The sequence below is a fragment of the Lithobates pipiens genome, unplaced genomic scaffold (assembly GCF_037356315.1).
Source record: "Lithobates pipiens isolate NorthernLeopardFrog02 unplaced genomic scaffold, aLitPip1_a1.2 Scaffold_8, whole genome shotgun sequence".
Lineage (NCBI taxonomy): Eukaryota > Metazoa > Chordata > Amphibia > Anura > Ranidae > Lithobates > Lithobates pipiens.
Genome location: NW_027507903.1, coordinates 632,302,509 through 632,325,849, shown reverse-complemented (window position 1 = coordinate 632,325,849; position 23,341 = coordinate 632,302,509). Strand labels below are relative to the sequence as shown.

Genomic DNA, 23,341 nt, shown 5'->3' with positions numbered 1-23,341 from the left:
CAGTTATGCGATAAGGTTTTCCACAGTGAGCAAGCAACCAGGCCCATTATCATGGCAACAGACCTTATCGCATAGCTGACAAGGTACTTGGATGTCATCAATTGACCCAATTCTTAAATTTCTATGGCAAGAGGGCAGATACTATAGTCATCATCACAATGAGGCAGAGCCTTTGGTCATGATGACAATAGGGTCAAACACTTTGTCACTCACCATGGCAGAATGTGGATCCTTTCATGACTTTGGCAATTGGGTGTATCAAGTGCTTACCATGGCAAGAGTGTGGATCCTTAAATTGTCAACAACAACTGCAAAAATGCCTAGGTGACTGAAAATAGAGAAGGTTGTAAGGCAGGTTGCTCCTCTCCTAGTGGTCCATAATCTGCTCCAGCTCTGCCTTCTCTTCTATCCCACCCATATCCTTCTGAATGATGAGGCAGTATTACAAATGATTACGAAACACTTACAAGGGTCAAAAGTTATTCGGCCTAACTTTACTTGGTAATAAGTGCTCATATATGTATATCCTGCAATTTCACTATAAAAAGATACTATAACCTCCCAATGTAGAGCAAATTGTCCCCAAACCCCCCCCCCCTCCAGTGACCAGGGGTGGATTGACAACTCATGGGGACCCCTGGCAATAGGAGATTATAGGGCCACACAGTATACGCACACACACGGTATACAATCACACAGTACACACAGTATACACAGACATGTTTCTATTGGCTGAGAAGGTACTGGAAAGGTGGGGCAGCTATAATCTCAGGCTTTTAGACCAAAAGGATGTCGGTAAGGGACATTTCAGAGACAGATGTAAAAAAAACACAGATTTTTACATACTGTCCCTGGTTTTACTAAAGCTGGCAACCCTGATGGGGCCCCCTAGTGGCTCGGGGCCCTCGGGCAGTGCCCGAGTGGCCCAATGGTCAGTCCGCCCCTGCCCGTGACCAGTCTATACCAACCTTACCAATGCTCCCTTGGGTCTATACCCAGCACTTCTGCCACTTCTGGAATCTGGATAAGAAGGGCCATGTGACCTACCACCCTGAGACAATGCTCAGGTCTGTCAGCCAATCATTGGGCCTAGGGTGGAAGGGGACGGGAACCTTTGCAGGGACACTGTTACATCATCTCTTAAATTAATACATTTTCCTTCAAAACCCCTATGTTGAAGAAGAGAATCTCACTTTTGTCTTAAAATGCTTGGGTTGCAAGTGATGAAATGGGACTTCATTCCAATGTGTTCTGCCATTGTGAGAGGTGGTAGATTAAGCCTGCAACAGATTACAGAGAAAAAGAAAAGGTTTATGTAAAGGATGAAATTGGCATTTTATTGTATCCCCTGGCAATTGACCTCTGGAACTGATAGCAAATTATGATGCAAAGTGCAGCAATAAATAGTAAACCTAATTAGCAAGCATACAACCTTTGCAAACACAGGTTTATTATAAGTAAGCAGTATAGATAGCTGTGTGGTTTATTTTAATCTTCTCGTTAAACAAAAGCCATGTCCTGCAAAGATTAGGAGCCCTAGCTGAAATATAAATCACTCCTTAAAAAGAACCATTGACAAAGGGTTTATGCAAGACCAAAGAAGGAAATAAAAATGAAATAAAAATTTGACACCAAAGAAATATAGTTTCCTCTAATGCCGTGTACACACGACGGGACTTTCCAGCAGACTAGGTCAAAAAGGTCTTCCCGACGGACTTTCGGTGGACTTCTGATGCCCTAGCATCGGTTTTTGTCCGTCGGAATAGCATACAGTTGAACGGATTTTTCGACCGGACTTCATTGGAAAGATTTGAATCTTGTTCTAAATCTAAAGTCTGTCTGATTTTTCGACAGCAAAGGTCCGATGAAGCCCACACACAATCGAATTCTGCGACAGATTTGTTCCGTCGGACCTTTGCTGTCGAAAAGTCTGGCACGGCATTATAGTGCATTTATGGCCGAAAATTCCCTAGTGGGAAGGGGTAAAACTCCCCTGTCATTAAATTCATTGCTCCCTGTATTATATTGTGGGAAATTTCCCTTCACTTCCTATCTTGAAGACATAACAGGAAATAATGGGTTAACCCTACAAAGCCTACAGAGTGAGAGAAATTGACCTCTTAGACAGTTGTCACCTGAAGAACTGTCCTCATTGAAGAATTCGACTCATTAGCATTCCATCTCCATCTTCCACCGACTCCCCTGCCAGCATGACTCATCCATACTTAAAGACTGACTCAGCCACCCTGCCAAACTCACTGCCTGGGGATTGGCCAAGCTCCCCTGAGTGTGCAGAACTACCCTGCTGGCCTCCACCCTCTAGCTTCTGGAAATTTCACCAAACTCCCAGAACCAGCGGGGAGGCACCAGAGACTTGCCTGCATGAGTCATCCAATCTAAACTCAAGCTGGACTCAGATTTTATGACTCATATCCTAACCATAAGCCAAACTATATTTTGGCTGCTCTCAAACTAGTAGCACACTAGAGGGTGCTACATATATATATACCATACCTGTGGGTTCCCTCAAGAACAGGGGTGTCCAAACTTTCTAAACAAAAGGGCCACTTTACTGTCTGGGGGCCAGAATGTGGGCATTGAGAGTACAAAATGCTTTGGCATCTGTGGGAGTATACAATGCTTCATCATTGGTATTAGTGGGAGGAAGAGTACCAATTGTTGATATTAAGGGAAGTAATAGTGCCCCATTATTGGTGTCAGTGGAAGGAATGGTGCTCCATTGTTGGTGTCAGTCTTGAGAATAGCCCCATGTATTAGGAGGAGGAATAAGGACAATTGTTGATATCAGGGGAATAAATAGCGTCCCATCAATGGTGTCAGTGGAAGGAATGGTGCTCCATTGTTGGTGTCAATCTGAGGAATAGTCCCATGTATTAGGAGGAGGAATAGTGCCAATTGTTGATATCAAGGGAAGGAATAGTGCCCCATCATTGGTGTAAGTGGAAGGAAGGGTGCCTCATTGTTAGTGTCCAAGAGCTGGATAAAGGCAAGCACTTCTGGCCCCTTGGCAGCAGTTTGAAGACCACTGCTCTAGAACAGCTAAAAAGGGCCTAATATGAGGCCCCTGGCATCACCAAAGCACATAATGTTTAATATATGTGATGCTTGAAAGGACTGTCAGAAACTACAGACCCAATAGTGGAAATTATATCAGAGAGTATGGACAGGCTACATTGTTGGCTGGGCATATGCTGCAGAAGACAATACGAAACTGAGAACATGTTACACGAGTCTAGTAGAGATCAATGCTATTACCCTAATCAATGTTCCCACTACAGACTGCTGAGGGCCACACGTCATATACCAAGGGGCCACAGGCTGGGCACCAGGTCTCTAGAAGCTGGAAATCACTGTAGTAGGTGCATATCCATAATCTTATCTTTACTCAGGATTATCTTTTCCTTACCTGAAGATATAATCCATTTTGTCAATTTGCGCCCCACAAAAACTATTCAGTAAAATGCCACCATTGCCGACCACAGCGCAGGTTTCAAAGGGTTTCTTGAGGAATGGAGGGTCCTAAAAACACATAAAAAAGATTAGAACATCAACTAGAATGTATATACAGTATCTCACAAAAGTGAGTACACCCCTTACATTTTTGTAAATATTTTATTCTATCTTTTTATGTGACAACACTGAAGAAATTACACTTTACTACAATGTAAAGTAGTGAGTGTACAGCTTGTATAACAGTGTACATTTGCTGTCCCCTCAAAATAACTCAACACACAGCCATTAATGTCTAAACCGCTGGCAACAAAAGTGAGTACACCCCTAAGTGAAAATGTCCAAATTGGCCCGATTAGCCATTTTCCCTCCCCGCTGTCATGTGACTCACTAGTGTTACAAGATCTCAGGTGTGAATGGGGAACAGGTGTGTTCAATTTGGTGTTATCACTCCCATACTGGTCACTGGAAGTTCAACATGGCACCTCATGGCAAAGAACTCTCTGAGGATCTGAAAAAAGAATTGTTGCTCTACATAAAGAAGGCCTAGGCAATAAGAAGATTGCCAAGACCCTGAAACTGAGATGCAGCATGGTGGCCAAGACCATACAGCGGTTTAACAGGACAGGTTCCACTCTGATCAGGCCTCGCCATGTTCGACCAAAGAATTTGAGTGCCCGTGCTCAGCGTCATATCCAGAGGTTGTCTTTGGGAAATAGACATATGAGTGCTGCCAGCATTGCTGCAGAGGTTGAAGGAGTGGGTGGTCAGCTTGTCAATGCTCAGACCATGTGCCACACACTGCATCAAATTGGTATGACTAACAACATGGATTACTGGAACCATGTCCTGTGGTCTTATGAGACCAAGATAAACTTATTTGGTTAAGATGGTGTCACACGTGTGTGGCCAGCAACCAGGGGAGGAGTACAAAGACAAGTGTGTCTTGCCTACAGTCAAGCATGATGGTGGGAGTGTCACGAGGGAGGGCTGCATGAGTGTTGCCAGCACTGGGGAGCTACATATCATTGAGGGAACCATGAATGCCAACATGTACTGTGACACACTGAAGCAGAGCGTGATCTCCTCCCTTCGGAGCCTGGGCCGCAGGGCAGTATTCCAACATGATAATGACCCCAAACACACCTCCAAGATGGCCACTGCCTTGCTAAAGAAGCTGAGGATAAAGGTGATGGACTGGTCAATCATGTCTCCAGACCTAAACCCTATTGAGCATCTGTGGGGCATCCTGAAACGGAAGGTGGAGGAGCGCAAGGTCTCTAACATCCACCAGCTCTGTGATGTCCTCATGGAGGAGAGGAAGAGGACACCTGTAAAGCTCTGGTGAACTCCATGCCCAAGAGGGTTAAGGCAGTACTGAAAAATAATGGTGGCCACACAAAATATTGACACTTTGGTCCCAATTTGGACATTTTCACTTACGGGTAGTGATGGATGAACTTCTGACGAGACGTTTTGCGAACACGAACCGCGAACGTGGCCAAAAGTTTGCGAACCCCATTCACTTTAATGGCAGGGGAACCTTAAAAACCTCCAGGTCATATTTTCAGCCACAAAATACTTACTAGCTGTGCACACATAGTCCCACTACATGGACACTGACATATTAAAAGTATTACGTGAATCTGGGATCGACAACGACACGCATTCTTTTTTTATCTGTGAAATTTTGACAATTCAGGAGCACATGAAGGCCATGGAGGAGAGACAAGGTCAGGCCAGGCTATGAAGGGGGTGCAGGAGATGATCAGTGCCACAGTCAGGGCAGCGCAGTCCTGTGCCAGTGTCCCAGTGTGCCAACCTGTGCTTGAGCCCCTGACCCCTCCCTCTGCCCGGCCCTTACCCCCACCTATGCAGGGCTCCACCGTGGTGGTCCAGAGGTGCCAGTCCAGTGCTGATCCTCAGCCATGGTGCTGGCACTGCCTGCTGATTGGCTTCTCCGCTGCTATCTCCCTCACTGTCTGAAACCAGCACCCCGATAGAGACTGAGCACTGACACCAGCATCGTGATAGAGAGCACTGACACCAGCACCGTGATAGAGAGCACTGACACCAGCACCGAGATAGAGAGCACTGACACCACACCAGCACCATGATAGAGAGCACTGACACCAGCACCATGATAGAGAGCACTGACACCAGCACCGTGATAGAGAGCACTGACACCAGCACCGAGATAGAGAGCACTGACACCAGCACCGTGATAGAGAGCACTGACACCACACCAGCACTGTGATAGAGTGCACTGACGCCAGCACCGTGATAGAGAGCACTGACACCAGCACAGAGATAGAGAGCACTGACACCAGCACCGAGATAGAGAGCACTTCTGCAATTTCCCACTTTGGCTCAAGTCTGCTGCTCCTGTCCTACCCCTACCACCCCTGTGGAAGGGCCTGCCTCTTCCTCTGCCTGTCATTTTTTAAATGACCCTGTGACAAAAGTCTCTAGAGAAGTGCAGTATACAGTGGTGTGAAAAAGTGTTTGCCCCCTTCCTCATTTCCTGTTCCTTTGCATGTTTGTCACACTTAAGTGTTTCGGAACATCAAACCAATTTAAACAATAGTCAAGGACAACACAAGTAAACACAAAATGCAATTTGTAAATGAAGGTGTTTATTATTAAAGGTGAAAAAAAATCCAAACCATCATGGCCCTGTGTGAAAAAGTGATTGCCCCCCTTGTTAAAACATACTATAACTGTGGTTGTCCACACCTGAGTTCAATTTCTTTAGCCACACCCAGGCCTGATTATTGCCACACCTGTTCACAATCAAGGCATCACTTAAATAGGAGCTGCTTGACACAGTAAGGTCCACCAGAAGATCCTTAAAAGCTACACATCATGCCGAAACCCAAAGAAATTCAGGAACAATTGAGAAAGAAAGTAATTGAGATCTATCAGTCTAGAAAGGGTTATAAAGCCATTTCTAAAGCTTTGGGAATCCAGCGAACCACAGTGAGAGCCATTATCCACAAATGGCGAAGACATGGAACAGTGGTGAACCTTCCCAGGAGTGGCCGGCCGCCCAAAATTACCCCAAGAGCGCAGCGACGACTCATCCAAGAGGTCACAAAAGACCCCACAACAACGTCCAAGGAACTGCAGGCCTCACTTGCCTCAGTTAAGGTCAGCGTTCATGCCTCCACCATCAGGAAAAGACTGGGCAAAAATGGCCTGCATGGTAGAGTTCCAAGGAGGAAACCACTGCTGAGCAAAAAGAACATCAAAGCTCGTCTCAATTTCTCCACAACACATCTTGATGATCCCCAAGACTTTTGGGACAACATTCTGTGGACCGATGAGACAAAAGTGGAACTCTTTGGAAGGTGTGTGTGCAAGTATATCTGGCGTAGAAGGAACACTGCATTTCATAAAAAGAACATTATACCAACAGTAAAATATGGTGGTGGTAGTGTGATGGTCTGGGGCTGTTTTGCTGCTTCAGGACCTGGAAGACTTGCCGTGATAAAAGGAACTATGAATTCTGCTGTCTACCAAGAGATCCTGAAGGAGAATGTCCGACCATCTGTTCGTGTACTCAAGCTGAAACGAACTTGAATTCTGCAGCAGGACAATGATCCTAAACACACCAGCAAGTCCACCACCGAATGGCTGAAGAAAAACAAAATGAAGACTTTGGAGTGGCCTAGCCAAAGTCCTGACCTGAATCCTATTGAGATGTTGTGGTATGACCTTAAAAAGGCCATTCATGCTCGAAAACCCTCTAATGTAACTGAATTAGGACAATTCTGCAAAGATGAGTGGGCCAAAATTCCTCCAGGACGCTGTAAAAGCCTCATTGCACGTTATCGCAAACGCTTGGTTGCAGTTGTTGCTGCTAAGGGTGGCCCAACCAGTTATTAGGTTTAGGGGGCAATCACTTTTTCACACAGGGCCATGATGGTTTGGATTTTTTTTCACCTTTAATAATAAACACCTTCATTTACAAATTGCATTTTGTGTTTACTTGTGTTGTCCTTGACTATTGTTTAAATTGGTTTGATGTTCCGAAACACTTAAGTGTGACAAACATGCAAAGGAACAGGAAATGAGGAAGGGGGCAAACACTTTTTCACACCACTGTATGTGGAACAAGGTATATAACACCCCGCTTCAATCGTCCGTTTTTTGGGGGCCACTGGTCTATCACACCAGTTATAATACTTTTTTCTAATTGTGTTTGTCACTCTTTGTAGTATCGCTGCAGAACCGCTCAGCAGTCACAATGCTGCACAGTGGAAATGCACTATACTATGCTTTCTATATTTGAAAGCATTTTATACGTGTATTACACCCCTATATACTGCACACTAAAGAGTACACCTATACCAGTCCTTAAAAGGACCTTTGTGAACCTAATAGTAGCTAGCTAGTAGCTAGTGAATTGCAGACTGTCCCTGCTCTAAAAACCAAACTGTCCCTCCCTAAACTGAGAAACGACAGCTGCAGAATCGGTCAGCACTGCATGCAGTGCGCTATAATATGCTTTCTATATTTGAAAGAAAGTATTTTATAAGTGTATTACAACCCTATATACTGTACACCAAAGAGTACACCTATACCAGTCCTTAAAAGGACCTTTGTGAACCTAATAGTAGCTAGCTAGTAGCTAGTGAATTGCAAACTGCCCCTGCTCCAAAAACCAAACTGTCCCTCCCTACACTGAGAAAAGACAGCTGCAGAATCGGTCGGCACTCAGCAGCAGTGCAGTGCACTATAATATGCTTTCTATATTTGAAAGAAAGTATATTATAAGTGTATTAAAACCATATATACTGTACACCTATACCAGTCCTTAAAAGGACTTTTGTGGACCTAATAGTAATAGGTAGTGATTACAGACTGACTGTCCCTGCTCCACACAGCGTCCTTTCCCTACACTGACAAAAGACAGAATGTAAAATGGCCACCAGATCAGGTCTATTTATAAGGTAGGTGGTATGTTCATGTGCTGAAATGTCTCAATTGGCTGTCCTGTACCCCATGATGGATGTGTCATGGGTCAAAGTTCTTCACAATGTAAACAAATATGTCTGCCGCGAACAGCGCCAGAAGTCTGCTGGTTTGGCGAATCGCGAACGAGCAAAGTTCGCTGTGAACCGACCGCCGGGCGCACCGCAAGGCCATCTCTACTTAGGGGTGTTTTGTTGACAGAGGTTTAGACATTAATGGTTGTGTGTTGAGTTATTTTGAGGGGACAGCAAATCGACACTGTTATACAAGCTGTACACTCACTACCTTGCATTATAGCAAAGTGTAATTTCTTCAGTGTTGTCACATGAAAAGATAGAATAAAATATTTACAAAAATGTGAGAGGTGTACTCATTTTTGTTTTGTGAGCGATACTGTATTGTTTTTGTAAATGTAGTCACTTGTGAATAAAAGACAGAAAAACACCTCTAGCGCTCAGAAGACTTCTATATAATCCAAACGGTTCAACATGGAGAGTCAGTGGGGTTTTAATGAAGATCCTTTAACTGGAATGCTCAGTTGGTGCTGCCCTCCTGAGATTGGGAAATCCAACAAGAAACTGTGAGTGAGTTGTATAGCGCTACCTATGCAAACTGAATTGCCTCAGGGCGCTTTCTTGCCACCAGAGTCCATCTGTAGCTTTGCATGGTCCTTTAGTCCATAAGGTCCTGACACGCTTACAAACACATACACATATTAAGGCCAACTTTTTTTTTAGACAAGGTCTAATTAACCTACCAGCATGTCTTTTGGAGTGTGGGAGGAAAACTGAGTACCCGGAGGAAACCCACGCAGGCACAGGGAGAACATGCAAACTCCAGGCAGATGGTGTCATGGTCGGGATTTGAACCAGTGACCCTATTGCTGCTAGGTGAAAGTGCTAACCACTACACCACTGTGCTGCCCTGTAGTGTAGAAAGACACAAATAGGACAGCGCAAAGGCCTAGTGCATTACCAAGAGATTTATTAGGAAAATAATTAGGAAACAATGTCAAATACATACTCACAAGAGAGGAAACAATGTATACATTGAGGTTGATTTACTAAAACTGGAAAGTACAAAATCTGGTGCTTGTCTCTGCATAGAATCCAATCAGCGTCCAATTATTATTATTTTTTTTTTTTGAACAAGCTGAAGTTAGAAGCTGATTGGCTACCATGCACAGCTGCTCCGGATTTTGCGCTCTCCACTTTTAGTAAATCAACCCCATTATATCACACCAATGACAGTCCAATTTTGGCAAGGTGTCCTCCCATACAACGAACCAAATTTCTGAAAAGCTAACGTGTTTCGGGGGACGTACCCCCTACTCCCAAGCTCAAAAAAAGGGGGTACGTCCCCTGTAATGCAATGTCATTAGTGTAATGCTATGCATACATTGTTTTGTGAGTATGTATTTGACCTCGTTTTCTATTTCATAAAAAATCTCTTGGCAATGCATTAGGGGTTTAGGCCCTTCTGTTTGTGTCTTTCTACAGTTACTTGTTAAATGTAAAATAAAATGCGGATACTTTTAAAAGTAATAAAATGAAAGTGTTACTAAACCCAGGACCCTGCATTCACTATATCTGGTCTGCAATTATTTTAATAAATATAAACTGCTAAACACATTTTCTCATCAGCAGTATATAGCAGTCTTGTGACTTCTCAGTGTCTGGTTAAATCTTGTAGGAGGGGGTTTTCATTCTACTCTGATTGTCCTATGAGGCTGCAGGACCCCTGACCTTCTGTCTGGACAATGCTGATTGGCCCTGTGCTGATCACATGCACCCTCCCAAGAAGTTAAAAAACCTCTCTAGCAATACACACCAAACTGGGCATGTGCAGAGTGACTCCAAGGCTCCGTTCTATCAGGAGATGGACTGGGGACAGTTAAAGAAGGGGGCGATCAGAGAAGACAGGATCAAACAGCCTTTTTTTTTTACGCAATGCAGAGGATTAAACCCTTAGGTTCCACAGTGGGTATAACAAGCATGCTTTACTGCAAATACAGACGGATTTTACTGTTGTGGGTTTAGTAACGCCACTTTAACTCTCCCAGGCATACTTGTGCACAATTAAGGATTTTGCAATCAAATTGTCCAATTATTAAACTTCTTCACCGAAAAAGTGTTACTGAGCACCAAGAAAAAATGTAGGCTTAACTACAATCATTAAATCACACAGAATAGGATATGTAGGAGGAAGGAAGCTTGGTGAGGAAAAGCCGTGCTCTACTAACAATCTGCAGTCACTGAAGACTGTCCAATGTAATAAATCTTACAAAATGGCAAGACTGAGCAGGGCTCTCACATGCAGACATTTTAAAGAAAGACATGCGTTTAGAGATTTTTTGCCCAAGCTCTTCTGCAGAAGCATAGCCACTTGACCTCCGGAAGGTTTTACCTCCCTTTATGACCAGGCCATTTTTTGCTATCAACTACTTGCCGACCGGGCAATAGCCAAATGACGGCTACAGCGCGGTCAGATAATTCTGGGAGAGCGTACAATGACATCCTCCCAGAATCGCGCTCCCCGCGCCCCCTTTGGGGCTTACACACAGGAGTGTCAGTGTTCGTTGGGTTCTCAGTACTTGGTGCATCGCAGATCGGGGTAAAGGGCCAATCAAAGCGCCCCTTTACCACATAATCGCTCCATCCAATGATGGAGCGATAACTTTCAACAAGTTATGCATGTCCGTTATCTCCTCTTCTCACACGAGGGAGAAGTTACAGCGTGAGGCTGCTTGTGTTTACTTTTTTTATCTATTCCAAGTGCCCAACAGTGCCCCAGCAGTGCCACATCTGCGTCCCATCAGTGCACCATTAATGCACATCAGTACCCAGCAGTGCCACATCTGTGCCCCATCATTTCTCTACAGTGCTCCACCAGTACAGATCTGTGCCCCCTCATTGCCATGTCAGTGCCCAGCAGTGCGCCATCAGTGCCACATCAATGCACATCTGTGCCCCATCAGTGCCACGTCAGTGCACATCTGTGCCCAACAGTGCGCATCTGTTCCCCAGCAGTGCCCCATTAGTGTACATCAGTACCCAACAGTGCCACATCTGTGCCACATCAGTGCTCTACAGTGATCCACCAGTACAGATCTGTGCCCCATCAGTGTCATGTCAGTGCCCAGCAGTGCCCCATCAGTGCCACATCGATGCACATCTGTGCCCCATTAGTGCCATGTCAATGCACATCTGTGCCCCATCAGTGCCATATCAGTGCCCAGCAGTTTTCTACAGTGCCCAGCAGTTCTCTACAGTGCCCCATCAGTGCACATCTGTGCCCTATCAGTGCACAACCATGCTCTACAGTGCCACATCAGTGCCCTAGAGTGTCCCATCAGTGCACATCTGTGCCCGATCAGTGCCACATCTATGCTCTACAGTGCCACATCAATACCCTACAGTGCCAAATCTGTGCCCATTAGTACCAATACAGTGCCCATGGGTATGTGCTCATCAGTGCCACCCTATGAGTGGGTGGATCCTCAACAGCACCCGTCAGTGCCATAAAAATGTGTAAAAAAAATGCTTGTAAAAATGTGTTTTCATTTTCTTTCCACATTTTTCAAAAACTTGTGTAAAAAAATGACACGTTCAAAAGACACATTATGCCTCATAGATTATACATTGGGATGTTTACTTTAATTTATTAAGAAAAATTACTAATTTGCAAAATTTTATAACAGAAACAAAGAAAAATTCACTTTTTAAAATAAAATTTCCGGTCTTTTTTTTATTTATAGCGCAAAAAATAAAAAACCCAGTGGTGATTAAATAACACCAAAAGAAAGCTCTATTTGTATGAAAAAAGGAAAACAAAGATCATATGGGTAGTGTTGCATGACTGAGTAATTGTCATTCAAAATGTGGGAGCACCGAAAGCTGTACATTTTCCTGGTTAGGAAGGGGGTTTAAGTGCCCAGTGGGCAAGTGGTTAGCTGGCGTTTGCGCGGTCATGCAGCGCTGTACCCAAACTAATACATATATATATATTATATATATTGATGGAGATAATACAGCCTTATTATAAAATTGATTAAATTCACTATTTTCCTCAAAATTCGACAAACAATACCCCATAATGACAACGTGAAAGAAGTTTGTTTGAAATCTTCGCAAATTTATTAACCACTTTCCGACCGGGCCATAGCCGAATGACAACTACAACACGGTCGGATAACTGTGGGAGGGTATACTATGACATCCTACCAGAATCGTGCTCCCGCACGCCCCCTGGGGCACACACCTGGTAATGTCTGTGACCGTCGGGTCTACCAGACCCGGCCGGTCAAGGATTGGGGTAAAAAGCCAATGACAGCGGCCCTTTACTATGTGATCGCTCCGTCCAATGTCAGCAAACATCCGGTCTCATGGCTCATCCATCCCTAACCATGGCTCATCTATCCCAACACATGGCTCATCCATCCCCATCCATAAAGAGGAACTAAGGTCTTCCTCTTTAATTGTACCTACAGGTAGGACCCCATACACACTATTAGGTTTTCTGCAGATTTTTGTCTTCAGATTTACCAAACCATGTAGTAGAAGGGCCCATCTGATTGCATACAAATTTAAACTCTTAAGGTTTGACCTCATATTATATGGTTTTGGTAAATCTGAAGACAAAAATCTACAGAAACCCGAATAGTGTGTTAGGGGTCTTAAGCCTCGTACACACGATACGATTGTTGGCCAACCGAGTGTCTGATTTTTATCTTAAGGGCATGTGCCAGGATCTTGTCTTGCATACTAACGGTACACAATTGTCTTGCAACAAACGCGAACGAAGTGACATACTACGTGGAATTTCAGCTCTTGAGCACCACCCTTTGGGCCCCTTCTGCTAATTTCGTGTTTGGTGAGCATTGGTTCCGAGCATGTGTGTTTTTACTTTCGACTTTTGTGTGACGGATTTGTGTACTGACCATTCGAAAATCTGAAAACAGACTGTTGTCTGCCGAAAAATTTACTAGCCTGCCATCTAACATTTGTTGGCTGAAAGTTGGACAAAAAGTGTCAAAAGGAGCGTACTAACGATCAGATTTTAGGACATCATAAGCCCCGTACACACGAGCGGACTTTTCGACATCCAAAGTCTGACGGACTGAGTCCGTCAGACTATTCGATCGTGTGTGGGCTGCAACGGACTTTAGCTTCACTAAAGTCTGACGGACTTTAGAAATGAAGCATGCTTTAAATTTTCCCGACGGAACTCCGCCGGACCCGGTCCCCTTCGAAAAATTCGCTCGTGTGTGTGCTACTCCGACGGACTAAAACCGACGCTAGGGCAGCTATTGGCTACTGTCTATGAACTTCCTACGTCGAATCCAGTCGTACATCATCACGTTCGACTCCGTCGGAGTTTGGTGTGATGGTGTGTGGTCAAGTCCGTTCGGTCGAAAAGTCCGCCAGAACTCCGTCGGAACTCCGGCGGAACTCCTTTGGAGGTCTGTCAGACTTAATCCCTCTCGTGTGTACGGGGCAATACTGTTAGAAGACAATCCCCTGCCAACAATCACATCATGTGTACGAGGCTTTAGCCTATAATAAGGCTTACCTATAGGCAGTGGGGTTGGGGGGGGGGCTGAGGGGGGCTGGAGCCCCGGGGTGGGTCCCCAAAAAGCCATGGGTCTCTGGCATGGAAAGTTCTGTTATTAGCCCCATTAAGTTAGTGTATGTCAGGTAGGTCAGTGTATGTCAGGTAGGTCAGTGTGGGTCAGTGTATGTCAGGTAGGTCAGTGCGAGTCAGGTAGGTAAGACCCCTACCCCCCCGGTGCCGGGCTCAGACTTCGGGGTGACTTTTGCCACCTAGCAACGCCCCTGCCTATAGGTACTGTAAATATCTCCTAAACTTGCACCATTTAGGAGATCTTTATGATATACGATACCGCCGACATCATCGGTTCATGCAAACTGAAGAAATGGCTTGCTCAAGCAGTTTCTTCAGGGCTCATGCCATGAGACGTAATCATGGCTCCGGCCAATCATAGCGTCGGAGCTCACAAACCGGGAAGTAACTCCGGTAAAGATGTCGACCCTTTCTACAGTGCGCAGGCGGCACTGTAGGACTTTGTTCTGAGGTAAGTATTTCATAATAAGCCTGTCGGGGCCTTGGAGGGAGGCCCGGGGGGGGGGGGGGGGTTGACCTTGGGTCAGGGGCTCGGAGATGTGAAGGAACCCCACACAACCCAGGGTGGGGTTCCTGAGAGGTCAGGTAGAAATTGCGCAATGCTGAAGGAACCCATAGCAACCTTTGGAGGAACCCTAGGGCTCCACAGGACCCTGGTTGAGAATCACTGGTTGTGCAGGAGAGTATCTGAATGGTCCCAAACCATGCAAGAATACATTTTCTGGGCATCCCATGAATCTCTTAACCCCATCCAAGTTCTAATCCCTCAATAAAATACAAAAACAAAGCTGATGAACTTGTTCATTGTCTTGGAGTGACTGGAAGTGAATGCCAGGCTGGGCAGGGTGACAGGTGGAATTACTACATTCTTCAGCCCCTACGGTAGTACCCTTACATTACCATTAATTAAGATCAGCAGACTTTATCTTTGGACTTTTCCTCTGTGCAGCTAATGAAGTGTCTACTTGCAGATAATCTTATCTTTTAAGACTGTTTGCACTAGAAAACTTGGCACCTGAACAGACAACTATTAAAAAGACTCTGTGACCAACTTTAAAAATTCTAGGTAAAAGCACAAGGAAAATGAAGACTTTAACCTCCTCAGGTCCGGACACTTTCATAGAGATTTTTTTTGGTGGCATTCAATGACCATGGGATTTTTTATTTTTTTCTTCCTTTTTGTTATACATTTTTGCAAATAACCTTTTTTTCCATAGTTTTAAGCAAAAATTTATTCTGCTATATTTATAACCCAAATAAGTGTATATTATTTAGTCTGTATGAAAGTTATAGAGTCCACAGGCTATGGTATATATTTGAAATTTGATTAATCCTGATGTGCTGACGGATTATCTCATTTCTTAAAGCCCAAAAATGCCAGGATAGTACAAATACCTCCCAAATGACCCATTTTTGGAAAGTAGAAAGTCCAAGGTATTTTTTAAGAGGCATGGTGAGCTTTTTGAAACTGCTTATTTTTTTGTGACAATATTTTGGAAAATTTAAATATATACTTTTTTTTCACAAAGTTGTCATTTTGGAAATGTTGGTGTGGGGTGTATCTTGGAGATGTTGTGGAGGTTGAGGCAGTTATATGGTTTTGGTAAATCTGAAGACAAAAATCTGCAGAAAATCTAATAGTGTGTTTGGGGTCTTAAGCCTCGTACACACAATACGAGTGTTGGCCAATCGAGCGTCTGATTTTTGTCTTAAGGGCGTGTGCCAGGATCTTGTCTTGCATACTAACGGTATACAATTGTCGTGCAACAAACACGAACGTAGTGACGTACTACGAGGAAGTTCAGCTCTTGAGCACCACCCTTTGGGCCCCTTCTGCTAATTTCATGTTTGGTTCCGAGCATGCGTGTTTGTACTTTTGACTTTTGTGTGACAGATTTTTGTACTGACCATCCAAAAATCTGATAACAGACCGTTGTCCGCCAAAAAATTTACTAGCCTGCCATCTAACATTTGTTGGCCGAAAGTTGGACAACAATTGTCAAAAGGAGCATACTAATGGTCAGATTTTAGGACAATAGTCTGTCAACAGACAATCCCCTGCCAACAATCCCATTGTGTATACGAGGCTTTACCCTATAATAAGTATTTTTTTTTTATTAGTATTTCATAATAAGCCTGTTGCGGCCTTGGAGGGAGCCCCCGGGGGGGTTGACCTTGGGTCAGGGGCTCGGAGCTGTGAAGGAACCCCACACAACCCAGGGGGTGTCTGAAACAGGAGAGGACAGCGGGGAACACTGCCGCACTGCAGGAGGGATCCATCAGGTGTCGGTGAGTGGCAGGCACAGTTGGGAGAGCTGGGAGAGGCATGCCAGAGAGATGAGTGTAGAGCCAAGGGGAGAGACTGTGATGTTACTGGCAAAGTAGGGCTGCTGTAGCTGGTAGAGCTGTCAGGGTCTGCAATAGGGATGAGCCGAACCCCCCCCCCCCCCCCCCCGTTCTGTTTGCACCAGAACATGCGAACAGGCCAAAAATTTGTTCGAACACACGAACATGGGACACAAACATGGGACACAAACATGAATAATCAAAAGTGCTAATTTTAAAGGCTGATATGCATGGTATTGTCATAAAAAGGGTTTGGAGACCTGGGTCCTGCCATAGGAGACATACATCAATGCAAAAAAAAGTTTTAAAAACTGCTGTTTTTTCGGGAGCAGTGATTTTAATAATGCTTGAAGTGATACAATAAAAGTGTAATATTCCTTTATATTTCATACCTGGGGTTGTCTATAGTATGCCTGAAAAGGGGCACATGTTTCCCGCTGCTACAATGAATTGTCGGTCTGCAATACACATAAAAGTTAATTGATAAAAACAGCATGGAGGGGAAACCTGAACCAAAATGAAAAAAAAAAAAATGCGTGGGGGTCCCCCTAAATTCCATACCAGGCCCTTCAGGTCTGGTATGGATATTAAGGGGAACCCCGTTCAAAAATTAAAAAAAAATGGTGTTGGGGTCCCCTTCAAAATCCACATTGTCTGGTATGGATTTTTAGGGGAGCTGCGCACCAAAATGTGAAAAAAAAATGGTATGGGGTCCCCCCAAAAATCTCCCCCCTCCTGAACCGTACCAGGCCACATGCCCTCAACATTGGGAGCGTCCTTTGACGTAGCCCCTCAAAGCACCTTGTCCCCATGTTGATGGGGAGAAGGGCCTCATCTTCACAACCCTTGCCCGGTGGTTGTGGGGGTTTGCGGGCGGGGGGCTTATCGAAATCTGGAAGCCCCTTTAACAAGGGGACCCCCAGATACCTCCCTCCCTGTGTGAATTGGTAATGGGGTACAAATACCCCTACTATTTCACAAAAAAAGTGCCGAAAAGGTTAAAAAAGACAATAGACAGTTTTTGACAAGTCCTTTATAAAATTCTTCTTCTTTCATCTTTTTCTTCTGATCTTCCTTCCGTGTTCTTCTTGTTTATCCAACTTCTTCTTCTCCATCTTCTTCTTCATCTTCTTCTTCCTCCACTCTTCTCGTCCCGCATCTTGCTCCAGCTTCTTCTCCACGCCGTCCGCACGATCCGCCTCTGTGGCAGTCTTCAGCCATGTGACAATTCTTAAATAACAGAGGGCGGGGGCCATCCATTGACCCCGCCCTCCTCTGACGCACAGGGACTTCCCTATGGCTTTCCCTGTAATGTCAGAGGGGGAGGGGTCACCCGATTACGTAAACGGGTGACCCAGACAGAAGAAAGAAGATGAAAGAAGAAGAATTTAATAAAGGACCTTTTGTCACTTTTTTGTGAAATGGTAGGGGTACTACCAATTAACACGGGGGGTGGGATCTGAGGGTCCCCTTATTAAAGAGGGCTTCCAGATTCCGATAAGCCCCCTGCCCACAGACCCCTACAACCACTGGGCAAGGGTTGTGGGGATGAGATCTTCTCCCCATCAACATGGGAACAAAGTGCTTTGAGGGGCTACCTCAAAGCACCCTCCCAATGTTGAGTGCATGTGGACTGGTACGGTTCAGGAGGGGGCGCTCTCTCACCCCCCCTCTTTTCCTGCAGCCCTCCAGGTTGCGTGCTCGGATAAGGATATGGTATGGATTTTTGGGGGGATCCCACGCCATTTTTTTAAAATTTTGGTGCAGGGTTCCCCTTAAAATCCATACCAGACCTGAAGGGCCTGTTATGGAATTTAGGGGAACCCTCGGGCATTTTTGTTTTTATTTTTGGTTCGGGGTTCTCCTGTGGGGAAAACCCCATGCCGTTTTTATCAATGAACTTTTATATGTATTGCAGACTGACAATTCATTGTAGCCGCGAGTAGTTTTAAATGACTTTTTTCCTTTAGAAATTTAATTTTGCTGTCAGACTGTTCTAAACACGGGAGACATGCGCCCCTTTACAGGCATACTATAGACATCCCCCAGGTACGAAATTTAAAGGAATATTACACTTTTATTGTTTCACTTTAAGCATTATTAAAATTACTGCTGCTGAAAAAACTGCAGTTTTAAAAAAAAAAAAAATGCATTGATATTTGTCTCCTGGGGCAGGACCCAGGTCTCCAAACATTTTTTATGAAAATACCATGCATATAAGCCTTTAAAATTAGCACTTTTGATTTCTCCCATAGACTTTAAAAGGGTGTTCCGCAGCTTTTGAATTTGCCACGAACACCTAAAATTGTTCGCTGTTCGGCGAACAGCCAATGTTCGAGTCGAACATGGGTTCGACTCGAACATAAAGCTCATCCCTGGTCTTCAAAGAGGATCAGTAGTCCACCAAAAAGGTTAGCTAGCACTAAAGACTTTTCCTATTTTTGTTACTATGCTCTGCGGTCCCTGCCTGTAATAAGGAACTTTGCTAAGGCCTGGCTTGAACCAGAGAGTTAGGCCTAACCATGTGCTAGCTGAGCCTGAAGATCAGTGCAGGGAGAAGGAGAGATGGTCTGCAGCAAGTGTTGTGCAGAAGGAGAGTATCTGAATTGTCTCAAACCATGCAAGAATACATTTTCTGGGCACCCTATGAATCCCTTAACCCCATCCAAGTTCTAATACCTCTATAAAATACAAAAACAAAGTTAAGATCAGCATACTTTATCTTTGGACTTTACCTCTGTGTGGCTAATGGAGTGTCTACTTGCAGATAAGCTTATTTTTAAGACTGTTTGCACTAGAAAACTTGACATCTGAACAGACAACTATTAAAAAGACTCTGTGACCAGCTTTAAAAATTGTAGGTAAAAGCACAAGGAAAATGAAAACTTTAACCTCCTCTAGTCTGGACACTTTCATAGAGTTTTTTTTTTTTTTGGTGGCGTTCAATCACCATGGGATTTTTTTATTTTGCTATATAAAATTAAAAAAAGACTGAACATTTTGAAAAAAAAAAAAAAAGTTTTTCTTCCTTTTTGTTATAAATTTTTGCAAATAACCTTTTTTTCCATAATTTTAAGCCAAAACGTATTCTTCTATATTTATAACCTAAATAAGTGTCTATTATTTAGTCTGTATGAAAGTTATAGAGTCCACAGACTCTGTATATATTTGAAATTTGATTAATCCTGATGTGCTGACAGATTATCTAATTTCTTAAAGCCCAAATATGCCAGGACAGTACAAATACCCTCCAAATGACCCATTTTTGGAAAGTAGAAAGTCCAAGGTATTTAGTATGAGGCATGGTGAGCTTTTTTGAAACTGCTTATTTTTTTCTCACAATATTTTGAAAAGTTAAAATATATATATTTTTTTCACAAAGTTGTCATTTTAACAAGTGATTTCTCACACACAGTATTGGCACTACTCCTCCCAAATATGGGAATACCACATGTGTGAGACTTTTTCACAGCCTAGCCACATCGAAGGACCCGAAATCCAAGAAGCACCTTCAGGCCTTCCAGCGGCAAAAATGACACATCTAATTTCCAGACAAACCTTCAGTATCTCACAAAAGCGAGAACACCCCTCACATTTTGGTTAATATTTTATTATATATTTTCATGTGACAACACTGAAGAAATTACACTTTGCTACAATGTAAAGTAGTGAGTGTGCAGCTTGTATAACGTTGTAAATTTGCTGTCCCCTCAAAGTAACTCAACACACAGCCATTAATGTCTAAATCGCTGCTAACAAAAGTGAGATGGCCTAGACTAGAAGAAGATTGCCAAGACCCTAAAACTGAGCTGCAGCATTGTGGCCAAGACCATATAGCGGTTTAACAGGACAGGTTCCACTCAGAACAGGCCTTGTCATGGTTGACCAAAGAAGTTGGGTGCACGTGATCAGTGTCATATCAAGAGGTTGTCTTTGGGAAATAGACGTATGAGTTCTGCCAGCATTACTGCAGAGGTTGAATGGGGTGGGGGGGGGGGGGGTCAGCCTGTCAGTGCTCAGACCATACGCCGCACACTGCATCAAATCGATCTGCATGGGTGTCGTCCCAGAAGGAAGCCGCTTTTAAAGATGAAACACAAGAAAGCCTGCAAACAGTTTGCTGAAGACAAGCAAACTAAGGACATGGATTACTGGAACCATGTCCTGTCGTTTGATGAGACCAAGATAAACTTATTTGGTTCAGATGGTGTCAAGCGTGTGTGTCGGCAACCAGGTGAGGAGTACAAAGACAAGTGTGTCTTGCCTACAGTTAAGCATGGTGGTTGGAGTGTCTGGGGCTGCATGAGTGCTGCCGACACTGGGGAGCTACAGTTCACTGAGGGAACTATGAATGCCAACATGTACTGTGACATACTGAAGCAGAGCATGATCCCCTCCCTTCAGAGACTGGGCTGCAGGGTAGTATTCCAACTTAATAACCCCAAACACACCTCCAAGATGACCACTGCCTTGCTAAAAAGCTGAGAGTAAAAGTGATGGAGTGTCTAAGCATGTCTCCTGACCTAAACCCTATTGAGCATCTGTGGGGCATCCTCAAACGGAAGGAGGAGGAGCGCAAGGTCTCTAACATCCACCTGCTCCGTGATGTCGTCGTGGAGGAGTGGAAGAGGACTCCAGTGGTGACCTGTGAATCTCTGGTGAACTCCATGCCAAAGAGGGTTAAGGCAGTGCTGGAAAATAATGTTGACCACACAAAATATTGACACTTTGTGCCCAATTTGGGCATTTTCACTTAGGGGTGTACTTACTTTTGTTGCCAGCGGTTTAGACATTAATGGCTGTGTGTTCAGTTATTTTGAGGGGACAGCAAATGTACACTGTTATACAAGCTGTACATTCACTACTTTACATTGTAGACAAGTGTCATTTCTTCAGTGTTGTCACATGAAAAATTAACATCATTTTTTTTTACAAAAATGTGAAGGTGTGTACTCACTTTTGTGTGAGATACTGTGTATGTGTGTGTGTGTGTGTGTATATATATATATATATATATATATATATATATATATATATATATATATATATATATATATATATATTATATATATATACACACACATATACACTATATCTTCAAAAGTATTGGGATTCCGGCCTTTACACGCACATGAATTTTAATGACATCCCAGTCTTAGTCCGTAGGGTTCAGTATTGAGTTGGCCCACCCTTTGCAGCTATAACAGCTTCAGCTCTCCTGGGAAGGCTGTCCACAAGGTTTAAGAGTGTGTCTATGGGAATGTTTGACCATTCTTCCAGAAGTCCCTTCCTGCTCCTACATGACTGCGCACCAGTGCACAAAGCAAGGTCCAAAAACACATGGATGAGCCAGTTGGGGTGGAGGAACTTGACTGGCCTGCACAGAGTCTTGACCTCAACTCGATAGAACACCTTTGGGATGAATTAGAGTGGAGACTACGAGTCAGGCCTTCTTGACCACATCAGTGCCTGACCTCACAAATGCGCTTCTGGAAGAATGGTCAAACATTCCCATAGACACACTCCTAAACCTTGTAGACAACCTTCCCAGAAGACTTGAAGAGTTGAAGCTCTTATAGCTGCAAAGGTTGGGTCAACTCTATACTGAACCATACGGACTAAGACTGAGTTGCCAATAAAGTTCATGTGTGCGTAAAAAAGGCAGGCATTCCCAATACTTTTGACAATATAGGGTATATTAAATGCGCATATATTCTTATGGGAAGAATGTTGTTGAAATGAGTGGTCTAACAAAAGGGTTTCTTCACACATGGTCGCTGCAGAGGTTCCCGGAAAAGGCCACTGGTCATATGCGTCATGGCAGCCTCTTTTCTGAGGTGACTTAGCAAGAATGGTTATTATCTACATACTGACAGCCGTTACATATCTGGGTTTTAAATATGCCTCCTCCAGTATGTTTTATTATATTATTATATTAACAAATTTTACAGTTATTTCCAAGTATGTGATACCTTTGGCAGCATTCGGTGGATTTCTTCTGTCACTGTAATATTTTTGTTGGGGTTCGTCTCATAATTGAGTATAGTTCCAAGGGGAGCATTTTGCTTGGAGACCAGTAACATGCTTCGTGCATTGCAGCAATTTTGTAACTCCAACCTGTCAAAGATTACACCAGCTGATGTTTCTGTCCAATCCACAGTTTATTATTTATGTATTAATCATACATATATCCCTACATAAGGGAGGCTTCTAGAGGGGTGCCCTAAGCTGTGTAACCCCTCTGAAAAATAGATGAGTATAGCCAAACTCTAGCTAGTCTTTTAGATGTTTATAGAGTAGAGAATAAGGATGTAGGAAATTGAATAGTTGTCCTTTGCCATTTTGGCCAAATGCAACAAGTAATACAAATTTAAGATTTTTTCGATGGAAATCAGGTGGTTCCTGATGGTCATAGAATGGCATTTAAGCTATCCTCGAGCCATTAACGCACAAAATGTAGCCCCACATAAGTCTGATGTCAGGAAACCTAACTCTAACACTAATCCTAAGGCTACTAACCCTAGCTGTAACACTAATCATAAACCTATTTGCCCTAGCTTTAACCCTAATCCAATCTATACTAACCTTAGCTCTAACCCTAATTCTAACCCTATTAACCCTAGCTCTAATCCTACTAGCCCTAGCTCTAACCCTAATCCTAACCCTACCAACCCTAGCTCTACTCCTAATACTACCAGCCCTAGCTGTAACACTAATCCTAACCCTACTTACCCTAGCTCCAACCCTAATCCTAACTCTACCAACCAGAGCCCTAATCCCAGTCTTTACCCTCACTATATCTATAACCCTTATCCTAACCCTACTAACCCAAGCCCTAACCCTAATTATAACCCAACTAACTTAAACGCTAATTCTAACCCTACTAACCCTAGCTCTAACCCTA

At 43.8% G+C, this 23,341-nt stretch overlaps 1 protein-coding gene across 1 annotated transcript in view; it reads right to left on the bottom strand.

Moving 5' to 3' along the window:
• LOC143961525 (alpha-2,8-sialyltransferase 8F-like) overlaps nucleotides 1-23,341 on the bottom strand; it is a 46,567-nt gene that overhangs the window by 1,048 nt on the left and 22,178 nt on the right. The window contains exons 5-7 of the mRNA XM_077470820.1: nucleotides 22,410-22,554; nucleotides 3,428-3,540; nucleotides 1,194-1,280 (exon numbers count right to left, since the gene is read on the bottom strand). Of these exons, the coding sequence (XP_077326946.1) occupies nucleotides 1,194-1,280; nucleotides 3,428-3,540; nucleotides 22,410-22,554 (345 nt within the window). The remainder of the gene's footprint in view (nucleotides 1-1,193; nucleotides 1,281-3,427; nucleotides 3,541-22,409; nucleotides 22,555-23,341) is intronic.